Source organism: Podarcis vaucheri (assembly GCF_965113315.1).
Source record: "Podarcis vaucheri genome assembly, chromosome: 16".
Lineage (NCBI taxonomy): Eukaryota > Metazoa > Chordata > Lepidosauria > Squamata > Lacertidae > Podarcis > Podarcis vaucheri.
In genome coordinates this window covers 27,869,600-27,885,244 of record NC_138754.1, presented here as the reverse complement: position 1 = coordinate 27,885,244, position 15,645 = coordinate 27,869,600, and the positions used below count along the sequence as shown (strand labels likewise).

Genomic DNA, 15,645 nt, shown 5'->3' with positions numbered 1-15,645 from the left:
TAGTGGGGTGGGAAGAAAGGGCTTTGCATTGTATTTCTTCTCTCTATCGGTTGCTTGGCAGGAGAAGGAAAACTCTAGTCCCAAACCTCTGTGCCTTGTGGAATATCTTCAGAAGAAGAAAGGCTAAGGACACAAATCTGGGGTGGAGTCCCTAAGATGGTTTGACGGCATCTTGTACGCCTCCTTCCAGCAACTCCTGCAGCTGAGCTGGTGCCAAATACAGGGGTACCTCAGGTTAAGTACTTAAATCGTTCCGGAGGTCCGTACTTAAGCTGAAACTGTTCTTAACCTGAAGCACCACTTTAGCTAATGGGGCCTCCTGCTGCCGTCGCGCTGGCAGAGCACAATTTCTGTTCTCATCCTGAAGCAAAGGTCTTAACCTGAAGCACTATTTCTGGGTTAGTGGAGTCTGTAACCTGAAGCGTATGTAACCCGAGGTACCACTGTATAGTGCTCTGCTATCCTTTGGACCACATCAGCAAGGATGAGAGAGAGGTCTTGTCCTCTGGGCAGCCAGGACTTCCATGTGCACTGCCTAGGATTGCGCCCCCCGGGAAGACACTTCCGTGCTGCTAATGCAGTGCTGACTTCACCCCCCGGAGGCACACTCCATTGTCTCTCGAGGCAGACAGATGCCAGCAACAGTCCTTTGGCAGAGAGGCTACAACAGCGGCAAGTACCAGGGCAAGGCATGAGAAGGTCTCCAGCATTAATAGCATCAAGAATTGGTCCATACTTAATTGCAAGTTCTTTATATTTATTAGCTCAGTTTTGGACAGACCTATTAGTGCAAAATAGCACAGGGATCACCTTGTATCTGGCATGTGCTGTGGTTTCCACTGCTTCAAAAGCAGGACACAATGAGCTCTCATCAATCTTGAGTGAAACTCAACTTCAGATTTCATCATGGCAAGAAGGAGCGCTGCCTACGGAGGTTCTGGAGCGACTTCAAAATGAAGTTTCCATTTCAACAGTCTTTGCGCCATATCTCTGCGGTTTTGACCTTTAAAGCCCTATGCGGCCTAGGACCCACGTACCTACGGGACCGCCTCTCCTGGTATGTCCCACAGAGGACCTTAAGGTCCACAAATGACAACATTTTGGAGGTCCCAAGTCGCAAGGTGGTTAGATTGGTCTCAACTAGGGCCAGGGCCTTTTCAGTACTGGCCCCGACTTGGTGGAACGCTCTGTCACAAGAGACTAGGGCCCTGTGGGACTTGACATCTTTCCGCAGGGCCTGCAAGACAGAGCTGTTCCGCCTGGCCTTTGGTTTGGACTCAGTCTGACCCTTATGTTTCCCTCCCTTATGGTTTTGATTTTAAATTGCATTTTAAATTGTATTTTTAACCTGTATTTTAAATTGGTTCCCCCCCCCCCCGTTATGTTTTTATTGTAATTTTACTGGTGTTAGCTGCCCTGAGCCCAGCTCTGGCCAGGGAAGGCGGGGTATAAATAAATTATTATTATTATTATTATTATTATTATTAGCCACCACTTGTGGGGTAACTTCCTCCCAATAGATCTCATAGCCCTCCCATCCTGAACTTCAGGCAGGGGCCTTTATCTTCTGTTTCTCTCCTTTGGGGGGACATGGGTCAATTTGTAAGCACCTCCCTCTTAAATTAAGTTGTTGTTGTTTTTTAATCTTATAATATTGTGATGCAGCAAATGACCCATCAACTTCCAAATACAAATAAAATCAAAAAATGCAGAGGTTCTGAGTGCTGGGATGTGACTGCTTGCCAACTTAGAGCAAGACTAGATGATATGTTAGCTGTATCTCTATGTCCTGAAGCCAAAAAGGTTTCTTTATTTACACAAATCGCCAGGACTTTCGGGCTGGGGATCCAGATCGAGACCCTAGCATGGGTGGGGGTCTTTTATAAGGGGACTGCCTAGGAGGTGGGCCAGGGATCTTTCACACCAGACCCAAAATGTAAGATAAAACCTTTTAAAAAATTGAAAGGGGAGGGGGAGTCACTCCACAGACAGAGTTGGTTTGCTGTCCCTGAAAATTGGCCAAAATATGCACCTGTATGTATAAATTAGCACAGGCAAATTTGTGGTTGTTTTTATATATATAGGATTGCTGCTGTGATGCCACTGCAGCTTTAACCCTTTGCAACCTGAACGATTTGGGTCCCCCCCCCCAATGCAAATTGCAGGCAAGGGGACGCTGATCTGGATGCTAATGGGGTCCTGCCCTTGGCTGCCTCACCCCACCAAGCCAGGGTCCTGATTTGGATCAGATGCCCACAATGGCCAGTGACAAACCTAGACAGCATCTTAAAAAGCAGAGACATCACCTTGCCAACAAAGGTCGGTATAGTTAAAGCTATGGTTTTCCCAATAGGGATGTATGGAAGTGAGAGCTGGACCATAAAGAAGGCTGATCGCTGAAGAATTGATGCTTTTGAATTCTGGTGCTGGAGGAGACTCTTGAGAGTCCCATGGACTGCAAGAAGATCAAACCTATCCATTCTGTAGGAAATTAGCCTTGAGTGCTCACTGGAAGGACAGATCCTGAAGCTGAGGCTCCAATACTTGGGCCACCTCATGAGAAGAGAAGACTCCCTGGAAAAGACCCTGATGCTGGGAAAGATGGAGGGCACAAGGAGAAGGGGACGACAGAGGACGAGATGGTTGGATAGTGTTCTCGAAGCTACCAGCATGAGTCTGACCAAACTGTGGGAGGCAGTGGAGGACAGAAGTGCCTGGCGTGCTCTGGTCCAGGGGGTCACGAAGACTAAACGACTAAACAACAACAACAACAACAACAAACATGCTTATCACTAACCAGCAAACGAGCAGAGCAGGCACGTGACTCCAGAACGCTCCCTCCAGTGTGAGTCCCTGGTCCTTGGACTCTCCCGGCTGAATCCACCTTTGCGAAGCTTTTAGCACACGTGTCTATGCATCCTTATGAGCCCCTGTCCCTGCTTTGCCCTGACCTTCGAGTTCATCTCTCCCTCTCCCTGTTCCATGTGGATTCGAAAGGAGCCCAGCTTTGCAACCGGGGAAGGTACTTCTGGCATGGATGACCCCACCCTCCACCTCGCCCCTGTTTTCGGCCGCGAGTCCGTAACATCCCGGCAAATGCAGGTCATAAAATCATAGAATGGTAGAGTTTCAAAGGGCCGCAAACCTCATCCAGTCCAACTTCTTGCAATGCAGGAATCTTTTACCCAAAGTGGGGTTCGAACCATCAACCCTAGTGACCTGGGATAGCTCTACTGACTGAGCGATCCCAGGTCGGGCAACTGATGTTTATTCGGGACGTTTCCCCATTCAAAACCAAGCTTGTTTTTGCGAGAAGGAAAGTGAGAAGGGGAAAGGCATTGGGAAGGCGGGCGAAGTGCTTGCTTCAACGCAACGTCGTCTCACCTCCCCACCAGCAAGGCGGACGTCGTCTCGCCTCCAAGCAAACTTTGCTCGACGGGTCAGGGAGGCGGCTCGGTAAACGGGGAATCTAGAGAAGCAGCCTGACGCAGGCTGATATTTGCGGGATGGATTCAGGAAGAGGAATGGAAGTGCGCGTTTTCCCTTTAAGGGCAACACACACACACACACACACACACACACACACACCACACACCCTTCCACCTCTCCCCTTGGCTTCGACGGGAGCTCCTGCTGCAAGCTTGCCTGCAAGGGACCTTCCATAAACCGTTTTAATAGACCAGACCCAATTCCGCAGTAGCCAGAGCGCAACAGGCAGCTTCCACTGCATTCGGAAAATCCTGGAAGTTTTCCACACTGGCTTAGCTCTGACTCTCACGCAGTCCCGTCCCCCCCTAAAACTTTGCTGTCATAGGAGAAGGATGTGCCGGACAGGGGGGCGGGCCTCTCCCCTCTGCCAAACACACCTCCCCCCCGGGGGGGGCGGGGGCAGCCCCTTAAAAAGTCCCAGCTCCGGCCGGCGCCTGCAGCACTAGCCAACGCAAGAGCAGCCGCGTGGGGTGAGCTACCTCTGCCTACTCTAGAAACCGGAGTCGCGCCGTCTGTGAAATGGGTCTATCGCGCGGCAAGCTCTGCTGCCTGGCTCTGGTGGGCTTGGTGGCCCTGGCGGGAGCCGCGATCCTAGCAGTGCTCCTGACCCGGTCCCGGTGCGCTCCTCCGAGGTACCCTCGGGCAGCGGTGGCGGCGGACACCCAAACCTGCTCCGACATTGGCAGGTAAGAGGGTCGGCCTGGAGAGGGATGGAGGGGCGGGAAGGGGAGTCTTCCGTCTCTGGGACTCTCTTTTCCAAGCCTCTGTGTACACACACACACACACACACACACACACCCTTCCTTTTGCCTGGGCTCTTGGATTTTCTGGGTCTTTGCATCACAGCTCAGCCAGGTCAGAGAAAGAGAGACAGTGGTTTCTCCTTCTGAGATGGGACTTGCCTTGGCACTTGTTGTGACTTCAAACTCTCGCCTGCTCCATCCAGAGGAGCCAAATACTTTTTGGGGTGGGCTGGGTCCCCCCAAACTTGATGGCCATTGTCATTCAAATGGCTCCATCATGTGATCAATTATCTGAGCTGAGGCTTACCTGTATCCCCCCCAAACTATTTTATTCAAGTTGGCACCCCTGGCTCCAGCTGAGGGTTTTTCCAGGAGCCCCTCAACTTCCCAAGGCGTGACCTCCTTGTCACCCCGGACATCGCCTTCAGGGCCACCATATTCTGTCCTGTGCTCCTACATAGAATCATAGAATTGTAGAGTCGGAAGGGACCCTGTGGGGTCATCCAGGAATCGCAACTAAAGCACCCGTGGCAGATGGCCATCTAACCTCTGCTTAACAATCTCCAATGGAGGAAAGAGTCCACAGCTACCTCCTGGAGAAGTTCCTCCTGCTGTTTATCATCTCTTATTGTCAGAAAGTTCTTCCTTGTGTTTAAGCCTGGATGGCTTTAGGAGAGGATTAGAAACATGGGTGCAGCCAGGATTTGTGGGTTTTTTGGAGGGTGGGGCAGGACACTTACCTGCCACTGTCCTCTAGCAGATTCAGAAAGCAATGTCTCAACAACGGTTCTTTTGTCTTATTTTCCTTTGACCTCAAGCACTCGGAAATATCTGCCAAAATCTTTCTACCGTTTTAGTTAAGTACTTTTATTTGTTGACTTGGTTTAGGGGAGGCCGCGCCCATGATTAGACAAATCCAGCCGTTCTCAACCTGTGGGTCCCCAGATGTTGTTGGACTACAACTCCCATCATTCCTGAGTGCTGGCCTCGCTAGCTAGGGGTGATGGGAGTTGTAGTTCAACAACATCTGGGGACCCACAGGTTGAGAAAGGCTGGACCAATCCATGGAGGAGAGGGCTATTGACAGCTACTAGCCAGGATGGCAATGCATCTATGGGTCAGAGGCAGCAATGATTCTGAATTCCAGCTGCTGGAAACCTCAGGAGGGGAGAAGGCTTTTGTGTTTGAATCCTGTTTGAGGGTTCTCGCCCCCACCGCCCCTTTGGGGCCTCTGTTTGACCACCATGAGAACAGGATGCTGAGCTAGATGGACTATTGGCCTGATCCAGCAGGCTCGTCTGGTATTCTTTTATGTTCTTAAACTAAGAAGGCTGTTTGGGTAAGGTAAAGAGGCCCCTGACCATTAGGTCCAGTCGTGACCGACTCTGGGGTTGTGGCGCTCATCTCGCTTTATTGGCCAAGGGAGCCGGCATACAGCTTCCGGGTCATCTGGCCAGCATGACTAAGCTGCTTCTGGCGAACCAGAGCAGTGCACGGAAACGCCGTTTACCTTCCCGCCGGAGAGGTACCTATTTATCTACTTGCACTTTGACATGCTTTTGAACTGCTAGGTTGGCAGGAGCAGGGATTGAACAACGGGAGCTCACCCCGTCTTGGGGATTTGAACCGCCGACCTTCTGATTGGCAAGTCCTAGACTCTGTGGTTTAACCCACAGTGCCACCTGCATCCCGCTGTTTGGTTAGGGATCTGCCAAAAAAGCACCCCTGCCCTGCAAAAATCGGGGCTTGCCCCAAACATTTTGCAGCCTGAAGAGGTGCACACCTCCCCAAGTCCATGGATAGAAACCACCAGCCCAACTTTTGTTGCTGTTGTTGCTGTTTAAATACTATGTTTTTCACTCCATAGACGCACCTGACCATAAGACGAACCTAGTTTTTAGAGGAGGAAAACAGGAAAAAGAAAAATATTCTGAACGAAACAGTGGATGTATGATTTTTGTGGTTGATGCTGTGGCCAAAGACATGCAATGTTACCTGATGGTGAATTTGGGGTGACCCAATGCAAAAATCCTGAGGATCCATGTGGATCCATGCTTTGTAACCACGTTTTTGCGCCATTGTGGCCCCAGTAAACAGTGGATGCGTGTGTGTTTTTGGTGCGGGCTGTAGCCATGGACATGCTATGTGATCTGATGGTGAATTTGGGGTAACCCAATGCAAAAATCCTGAGGATCCATGTGCTTTTACCTCTCCCCTCCCAGCCAGCCTCCTTTATCACTAGCATCCCTTATCTCCCTCCTGATCGCTTGCCGATCAGCTGCTCAGCGGCTTCGTTTCAACACCCCCTTCCCTCTTTCTAAAAAGAAAAAAAAGCACAATCTGCTTTTCGCCCCTGGGCAATTCGGCTCCAGGGACCACACATTCGCTCCAGACTTTCCTCTTACTTTTTAGGAGGAAAAAAGTGCAACTTATGGAGCGAAAAATACGGTAATTTTTATTAAAGATTTTCTTCAGAAGTTTGTGCATTGTTTCCTTTTTTCAGGTTTTGTTGTAAATTTATTTTCAACATCTTCCTCCAAGGAGCTGAAGGTGGCACACGTAGTTCCCCCTCTCCTCATTTAATCCCCACAACCCCCCTGTGAGGTAGCCTAGGCAGAGAGAAGGCAGTGACTGGTCCAAGGTCAGCCAGTGAGCTTCACATGGCTGAGTGGGAGATTTGAACCCTGGTCTCCCAGGTCTTAATCTAACCTAACCTAACCACTGCACCAGACTGGCTGTTGAGTTTCAGGCCTAATCCTGGTGACAGGAAGGCATCCTCTTCCAGCCCAAGGGAAGCAGGAAATGACCATAAAAACCTGTGATAAAATAATAATACAGTGGTACCTTGGAATTCGAATGGAATCCGTTCCCGAAGTCCGTTCGACTTCCAAAATGTTTGGAAACCAATTGGCTGCAGGACGTTTATTTCCAGGTTTGCAGCTCGCAAGGGGTTCGGGATCCAAGGTATGACTGTAATTCTGCTTTCCCTAGTGCTTCTATTATTGGATAGCTTTAGCATACTCAGGAATCCAAAGTTTTGTGTCTCTTTTGTAGGAAATGCATACTTTTTGTGCATTCTGCAATTTCCATTTTTAACTGTACTGCTACTCCTTCTGCCAATGAGCTTCTGTTGCCTTTCTCTGTAGGCCTGCCTAGACACCATTCATAATATTCCTCTGTAACTGAAATGTGTGAAATGTCAGGTTTCTCTATCTCCGTGCACTCAGAGCTGATGGGAGTTGGAGTCTAAAAGATCAGGAGGGCACCAGGTTGGGGAAGACTGCACTATACAAGACACAAGACCATTCTCCACCCAGGGGCTCATAGAGACCTCAGTGGGGTAAGGGAACCCTGCGCACAGACACAGTCTGAATTAAGCAACCCAGAAAGTAAAAGGGAAACAGAAGAGAGGGTTGTCTCAGGCAAATTGGGGCCCTTGGAGCATATGACAGTCACTCCTGGAGCCCCAAGCAAGCATGGAGGGAAGGGGACTTTTAACAGGGTTCAGGGATCCTGGCCCAGGCCACCAAGCTATTACCTTGTGGGGCAGGGGAGGCAAAATTGTGTCGTGAATGAGGATGTTTATGCAGGCTGTGGACTCAGCTATACAGCTGCAAATAAAACGCTTTAAATGTGAAGTGCAGTATACAAATGCAACACTAGATGGCGACAGTGAGCTACGCCAAGTCCAATGTATTTTTCAAAACTTTTTTTTCCAAAAAAATCATTTTCACAGCGGTTTTTTATATGCGTGTAGATTCCACCTGTGTGTCAATGGGGTGCCAAATCAGAAGCTGCTGGATGTTAGAAGCAGCAGGCAGATAGAAGTGAAATAGGGGATTGTTGGCCCAGTCATGTCTCTGGGGAGGTGGGTCTATGAACCACCACTGCCCCCCACCTGACCTTCTCTTGTTTCCAGGGGGAGTTGACAGCCTTCCACTATACTCCAACCATTTCATCTCACAGGTACAGTTCTCTGAAGGGAAAATCCCCATCCCCAGGAAGATATTGCTTCCCCGCCCCCAGTGCTCAGAACAGCTCTCTTTCCCCCTCCTTCCTGGTACCTCTCCTTCTTCCGAGGAACCCCTTATGAGACACAGAGCATATTCCTACCTGCTTTAGCTGGGATTCCTGCACTGCATCTAGTTGCATTAGATGGCCCTTTGGGTCCCTTCCAGGTCTACAGTTCCATGATTCCCCCACCTGTGGGGTAGAGGAATGAATGGTGCTGTTATAACACCAAGGTTGCAGGTTCGATTCCTATATGGGACAAACTGCATATTCCTTTATTGTAAGGGGTTTGATTTTATGATCCTCAGGGTGCCTTGCAACTCTAGATTTCTATGATCTATGACCATCGTTTGAAACCGGCACTTCTCCAGATTTTGCAGCGCAAGCAACGTGCACAAGAAAGATTAGATAAAGCTTGCTCTTTAAAAATAGATATGTTAGTTAAAAACAGCTTGCAAAAAAATAGTTATGTACTAGGAGAAAATCTCTTACGAGGGCATGTACGTCAGGAGAACTGCACACCAAAATGGTGCTGAGTTTTGTGATAGGAATTTTGAGGTCTTAGATATACTGTATGTTAAATGTTCATAAGTGTACCAACGAAGCACGTACATAAATCAGCACAGGAAGACTGACCCGGAACCATTTTTTATTCCCAAACTGACCAAATGTTTTCTCTGCAAGGTCAAAGGAAAATGGAAAAGCCTCCCCATTGTCTTTTCCTTCACAAATCCTGTCTTAAGGGTATGTCTTTGTTTGAATAGGGTGAGCCTGTGACCTGACTCAGGAACTAAGTATCTGAAGAAGTGTGCATGCACATGAAAGCTCATACCAAGAACTAACTTAGTTGGTCTTTAAGGTGCTACTGGAAGGATTTTTTTTATCAGGAACTAAGTATTTATCATTACTAAGTATTTAGCATTACAAAAGACTGGCCAGGCTCCCCAGGGTATCCAATCATGTAACCTGCCAGACAGGAGAAAAACAACATTCAAATTTCTGTTTTAGACCGCCTTTTCTGTGATGTAGGTATGATGTATCTGGGGTGGTGGTCTTGAGCTACAGGGTGGCAATTTCAAAAGTCTATATAAGGCCTTGCGCACCATTGTTCTGGGTTCCTCCTTCCTCCTGAGTCTGTTGAGTGGGGACCCTGTTGCAACAGATCAATAAAGATCAGGCTTACTAGCTGCTTTGCTTCTCAATATTCTCTGGTTGGCCTCTGTTATTTTCTCCTACCAATAGGGAACCTATGTAAGGACTCTATATGGATACCCCCATAAGGGAAAAGGGCAATTTTTGTTTACAACAGTTTCTTTAAGATGTTAATAAAAAAGAATGCAAACTCCCATGGAAATGTGGAGAGCTGAATTTAAGACTGGGAAAAATGAGAAAGGGCAGATTTGCCTCCCCTGTCCCTCTCTCCAATGGGTGGATTACATCCTGGAGTCTCCTTCACAAACCTCCAAGGAAGGTGATCCAACTCTGGATTGGAAAGCCAACATTCCATTGGCCAATTGATCACCCGATGAGAAGGCATTTCCCTCTCAGATATCTAATAAAGGCATTTTCCATCCCAGCCAGCCAGCAAATCCCTCTGCCTTATCTCCTCCTTCAAAGCCATAGAGGCCTTTATCTCCCTCCTTTCTCAAATATTTGCAGATCTTGGCATTCCCCTCTAATCTTAGGACCTTCCATCATCTTGGCTTTTCTTGCTGTCCTCCCAGTTCTCCTCAGTTTGTCCAAACACCGTTATGGTTTTCTTCACACGGCCGAGGGTCAAAGTATACGTCTGTGGAAGCACAGGACATGTCTGGTTAAGAGCACGTGATTCTTATGTATGCAGCGCATATAGATAAGGTATGGAACTTGCTCCGTACCTATCTATGAAGGTCTCCAACTTGCATGGCTTGAAAAGAATTAGACAAATGTTTGAAGGGGAGGGCTATCCATCGCTGCTAGTCAGAAATGCTATGCTCTGGTTCTATGGTTGGAGGAAACAGTGCTTCTGAAAACCACTGGGGATGGTATGGTTCTAGGGTCCTACTTGTAGGTTTTCCCATTGGGGCATCTGGTTGGCCACTGTGAGGACAGAGGCTCAGCTACACTCAGTCAGTTATGTTGTTATGACTCTTGAGAGTCCCATGGACTGCAAGAAGATCAAACCTCTCCATTCTGAAGGAAATCAGCCCTGAGTGCTCACTGGAAGGACAGATCCTGAAGCTGAGGCTCCAAGACTTTGGCCACCTCATGAGAAGAGAAGACTCCCTGGGAAAGACCCTGATGTTGGGAAAGACTGAGGGCACAAGGAGAAGGGGACGGCAGAGGACGAGATGGTTGGACAGTGTTCTCGAAGCTACCAGCATGAGTTTGACCAAACTGCGGAAGGCAGTGGAAGACAGGAGTGCCTGGTGTGCTCTGGTCCATGGGGTCACGAAGAGTCGGACACGACTAAACGACTAAACAACAACAACTCTGTTGTAAAGACGCGACACCAGATGGCGATGTAGAGCACAAAAAATGTCTAGGCAATTTTACATAGGGTCCCCCCCTTTGTTATAATAATCCCCTATTTATCTACTTGCACTGGTGTGCTTTCTAACTGCTAGGTCGGCAGGAGCCGGGACACAGCAACGGGAGCTCACCCATTGCAGGGATTCGAATCACTGACCTTCCAATCAGCAAGCCCAAGAGGCTCAGTGGTTTAGACCACAAGGCCACCTGCTCCCTATAATAGGCTGCAAACACAAAGGGAAATGAACAGATAATGGCAAAGGGAACCTTCTCTTTAAAAAGTGGCTTTGAAACAACAAATGGAGGAAAGGCGTTTTGCGGAGATAAAAACTGCAAACAAAAACTGGAAGCTGTTTGATGGAAAGACCCTCCCTGATCCCTTCTAGTGATTAAGAAAACCACATGTAGTCCTTGAGACAGTTCTGCTGCTGCTGCTGCTGCTGTTGTTGAATTTATACCCCACCTTCCTGCTAAAGTACAAAAGGTGGTTTATACAAAACTAGCACCGTTTTAAAAGAACACAAAAAATTAACCCCAAAAGAAAAAAAAATAAACATTAAAAACCAACAGTACTTTAGAAACAAGCAAGTTGCAGTTTTAAAAGCAGATGACACAATAGACCCTGGGATTTCTTTTGTAAAAGCTTCCTAAAAAACAACAACAACACAGTAGTGCCTTTTGGGAATTATCGGGGTAGAACTACCTAAACAGTACAGAAATTTATTCATGTATGCAACTACAGCGGCAAGAATGTTATTTGCCCCAGAATGGAAAGAAGAAGTCCCGACGAAAGAAGAATGGAGACAAAAACTTATGGACTATGCAGAAATGGCGAAACTTGCTGGAAAAATAAGAAATCAAGATAACAAACTTTTAATAAAAGAACGGAAATGGTTTATTGAATATTTACAAATAGGTTGTAAACAGATAAGAACATTGGCAGGATTATTGTAATAACCTGCAGTTTCATAGTGTATATAATTGAAGTACAGTGGTACCTCTACTTATGCGCACCTCTGGTTACGTATCCTTCGGGATACGCATGCGGCAAACCCAGAAGTATTTTTCTGGGTTTCGCCCTGCACGCATGCGCAGAAGCGCTCTACCGCGCCACAAATATACGCAGAACAGGCCCGTCTGCAACTGGAGGTACCAATGTAGATGAATAAAAGAGTAAGTTAACTTAATTTAGAATATGCAGAAAATGATAAAATTACTGTATTTTTTGCTCTATTGTTACGGCTAAAATCTGGGTGCGGGGTTACTCTGCCACCCAGCTCATCGGACTAAGTCCGTGGGTCCCTGCGGAAGAAAATGAGCTCAGCCGGACACAGGAGCAAACTGCAGAAGGTCCAAGTTTATTGCGCAACAGGTTCAAGGCGAGATTGAACAGCCAGAAAGGGGTGACATGAACTTTTGAGATTTCCCTCCATATCCCAGAATACAGTGCATGAAACGTCACGAATACATTATGGGAAGGTTGGGTTTCACAAGTTACATCATGAATATACTTTACACGTCATGAATACATTATGAAAAGGTGGGATTACATTAATTAGCATTTTCGGATGAGGGAGGGGGGATATGCGGAGCGGGAAATATACATAGATACACATTTATTGAGTACCGGTGGTGGCAAGACAATGGGTCAGAGATATGCATCGTCTGCCACCTAATATTGCCCGAAGGAAGGATTTTGCAAGACTATCTGACAGGATTAAGAAGTTCCTGTGTACGTGACCTGCCGCTTCGGGGATTATGGAAGTGGGGATAGCATCATGGAGTCCAAGGGGAACTGAGTTGAATGGCACCGAGAACGAGCAGATCAGAACCACGGCTGATTTTATATCAATTTTTGAAGATTTCAGTGATTTCTAAGCCACTCTGTACTAGAGAGCAAAAGCAGAAACAGAGTGGATACATTGTAACAGGATTTTGACAGTATTACTTGAGAGATTATGGAGGACAGGGGAGGGGTGATGGAGTCCTAGAGAAATTGAGCAAATATATTGTAGTGAAGAAGACATTGCCCCCCCCCCCGTTCCGTATCAGTCCCCCATTCGGAGATAGATTTGCATTAAAGTTCTGTAAGAACTTGCAAATCTTTTCTCCGCACCCTAAATCTCGGTGAATGGGATGTGTGGCTTTATGCAAACCTGAAAGGGACTTGCAAGCCATGCCTCTTACGGTCATTTGCAAGTATATCAGTGCAGGTAGCTGCATATAGGGTATTATATAAAGAACACCTCTTGTATTTTGTTGCTAAATTACTTGTGGCATTCTCAGTAGTGTTTTATGCTTTACACCTAGCAGGAAGGTCTAATTGACTGAAAAATGCAGTTGGTGTTTTGTCCTTCGCCATTTTTGTGTATTTCTCAGGTGTCAAGCTAGCTCTTCTGTGGTCTCACACTGACATAGTGCTACAGCAACACATCCTGTCTGTTGAATCCCTTCAGGGCTTTCATTTAACCATGTCGCCTGGCATTCACCATAGCTGGCACAGGTTTGGGCATCTCTGAGGGAGATGTCTTCGCCTTGGCCTTTAGCTATGGGATTTTATTATAGGCTGTGGTTTTGCACGCATGGGGGTTGCTCACTTGCACTTAAAGGACCAAAAGGCTAATTGCAGCCTGGATACACGTGCCCAATTCAAACTGAGTCCAATTTGAATTTATCTTGCCCCATGGTTCTCAACTCTTCAAACCAATCTGTTAAAAGAAAACCATTCTTAACAAGGGCAGTTGTCCAAATAAGTCAATTTAAGTCTATAAGGAATCATTCCTGCTAAACCAAAGCATATCCACCTTCATGTTTCTTAGAAGCTTCTCCTTGGTAAAGCAAGTTTTAGCACATTTTTAAAATGGGTAGGGAAGGTTGGCATAGTGCCAGGTGGGACAACGAATTGTGGTTATCTAAACATTGGACTACACAATAGTGTGAGCTATTAGAAAGTATAAAATGCATGAGAATTCTCCACTGGTGTGTAAGGAATAAGACATTAAACATAAAAACAGTTACACACAATAAATTGCCCCTTTGTGGAAATCACACTGTCAGACACATTTCAACATTCTTACATAATAACACATAATACAAAACAAAATAATTAAATATCTGTTGCATATCTTGACACCATTGTGATCTTTTACGTATGTATCTTTTGAATCTTGGAGCAGAGGCTTGAGGTTCAAGTGAAAAAATGTCCTTGCAATTCAACTCCTCCCCTTAGCCATGAGGGGTTGTTGCTGCTTTTCATCATTGCACATCTGTAGAAGTGATATCCTGTAAGGGGCAGGGTTTTGGGGCGACTTAAAAACACAGATAAGGAAGGGGCAAAAGGCAAAAAGGATGTCCTCCAGTTTCCATGGGAAGCTGCAAATAATAACAATCTTAGTGGATTAAACATTTTATTCATTATCACTTTTCCACATAATTACTGTTATTGTCTGCTAAGTTTGTTTGCTTTCCTTTACTTAATTTTTGTTGTTGTTGTTCTTTTCATATTATAAAATAAAAATTACTCCACATGTATAGAAAGAGAACTGTAAAAAATACAAAGGTTAAAAAATAAAAGGAAAGCAAAATTAGATTACCAGTTAGATGAAAATGGACTTGACACAAAGACATCAGATTCAGAAAATAACTATTATTAAATAGTACAAAGATATTATCAAAACCACACATATTACTACTGAACTGAAAAAAAATGGGAAAGCAATGGGGAAAACTTAAAATTCACCATGTGTTATCCAATAAAAGAACTTCATGAGACTGACTTTCAACATGTGATGAACATGTCCCCAAAGTAAAACACAAACACACAAAATGAGCTATGAGGAACCAAAAATAAATAAATGCTAAGACACACAATTAATAAGTAACCTGAAGTAATCTGTTTTGGCATTCTAACATCCCAAATGAAAATAAAAGTGTTTCTTGATGTGACATCAGCTGTAATGTTAATAGTGGAATACTGGGAAATGAGTTAATACCAAGAAAATGAATGGCAATTTAAAGTTGTGCAAGTACCTTGCACTAGCCAAAATGACAGAATTAAGAAATGCTCAGGCAAAAAGGTAAACAAATACCATTCCACAAACAATGTTTGGTTGTGCTTCGATTAATTTCATATATATAATGGAAGAACTGATAAAACGAACTTAATAAAGGAAAACAGATTATTTGTAACCTAAAAAATAATGTCAAAGCCACAAAGAGATAGAAGGAAATCAACTAATATAGCAGGGATTCAGACTTGTTTTGCTGAACAGAAAGAAAGTGACTGTTTGGCTTTAAGGGAAGTAAGACAAAAGGAAAACAAATGCAATTACTTTTTATAGAGTATTTAAATCACTGTTTGCATCCCCTCAGAAAGGACACTCTGTTAAAAGGGAAAATTATTTCATGTGAGAGGTCTGTCAGGAAATGCTGTTCCTAAAATGCATAGGCATATACACATACACACACACACACAAGAAAACTGTTATAAAATTTAAATCCCATGGGGAAACTACTCAAGAGAGGAACTCACAGTGGGAGTGCTTTGATATTTACCTGTGAAAAGAATTTGGCATGTCCAGTACTTAACTCTATTGTCTTAAGTAGCCCTGGAGCAAAACACATTAAGGATGATTTCGCTCAATGGTTCCAAGTTTTACATAAGGAAATTTGTATAGGTTTCACGCTCTCCAAACCTTCTCTCTCCCCCCTCCTTTCTCTCTCTCTCTCTTTTTTTTAAAGCTGATCTAGCCTCTGTGCATGTGCAGAGTTCATGTCTCAGGAAACCTTTTATACCATTGAAAATGTTGCATCCTTTGGCTCAATTAGAATAAGGAAGGGAAAGGTAAGGAGTAGATTTTAAAAATAGGGTTAGATTTTAAAACAACAAAAA

At 45.5% G+C, this 15,645-nt stretch overlaps 1 protein-coding gene across 2 annotated transcripts in view; it reads left to right on the top strand.

Moving 5' to 3' along the window:
- The first annotated feature begins 3,917 nt into the window (after positions 1-3,917).
- GGT5 (gamma-glutamyltransferase 5) overlaps positions 3,918-15,645 on the top strand; it is a 36,198-nt gene continuing 24,470 nt past the window's right edge. Inside the window, exon 1 of one of the 2 annotated variants that reach the window (XM_082203264.1) lies at positions 3,918-4,175. In XM_082203264.1, the coding sequence (XP_082059390.1) occupies positions 4,009-4,175 (167 nt within the window). In that variant the 5' untranslated portion in view covers positions 3,918-4,008. The remainder of the gene's footprint in view (positions 4,176-15,645) is intronic. The other variant, XM_082203263.1, reaches the window with a different exon arrangement.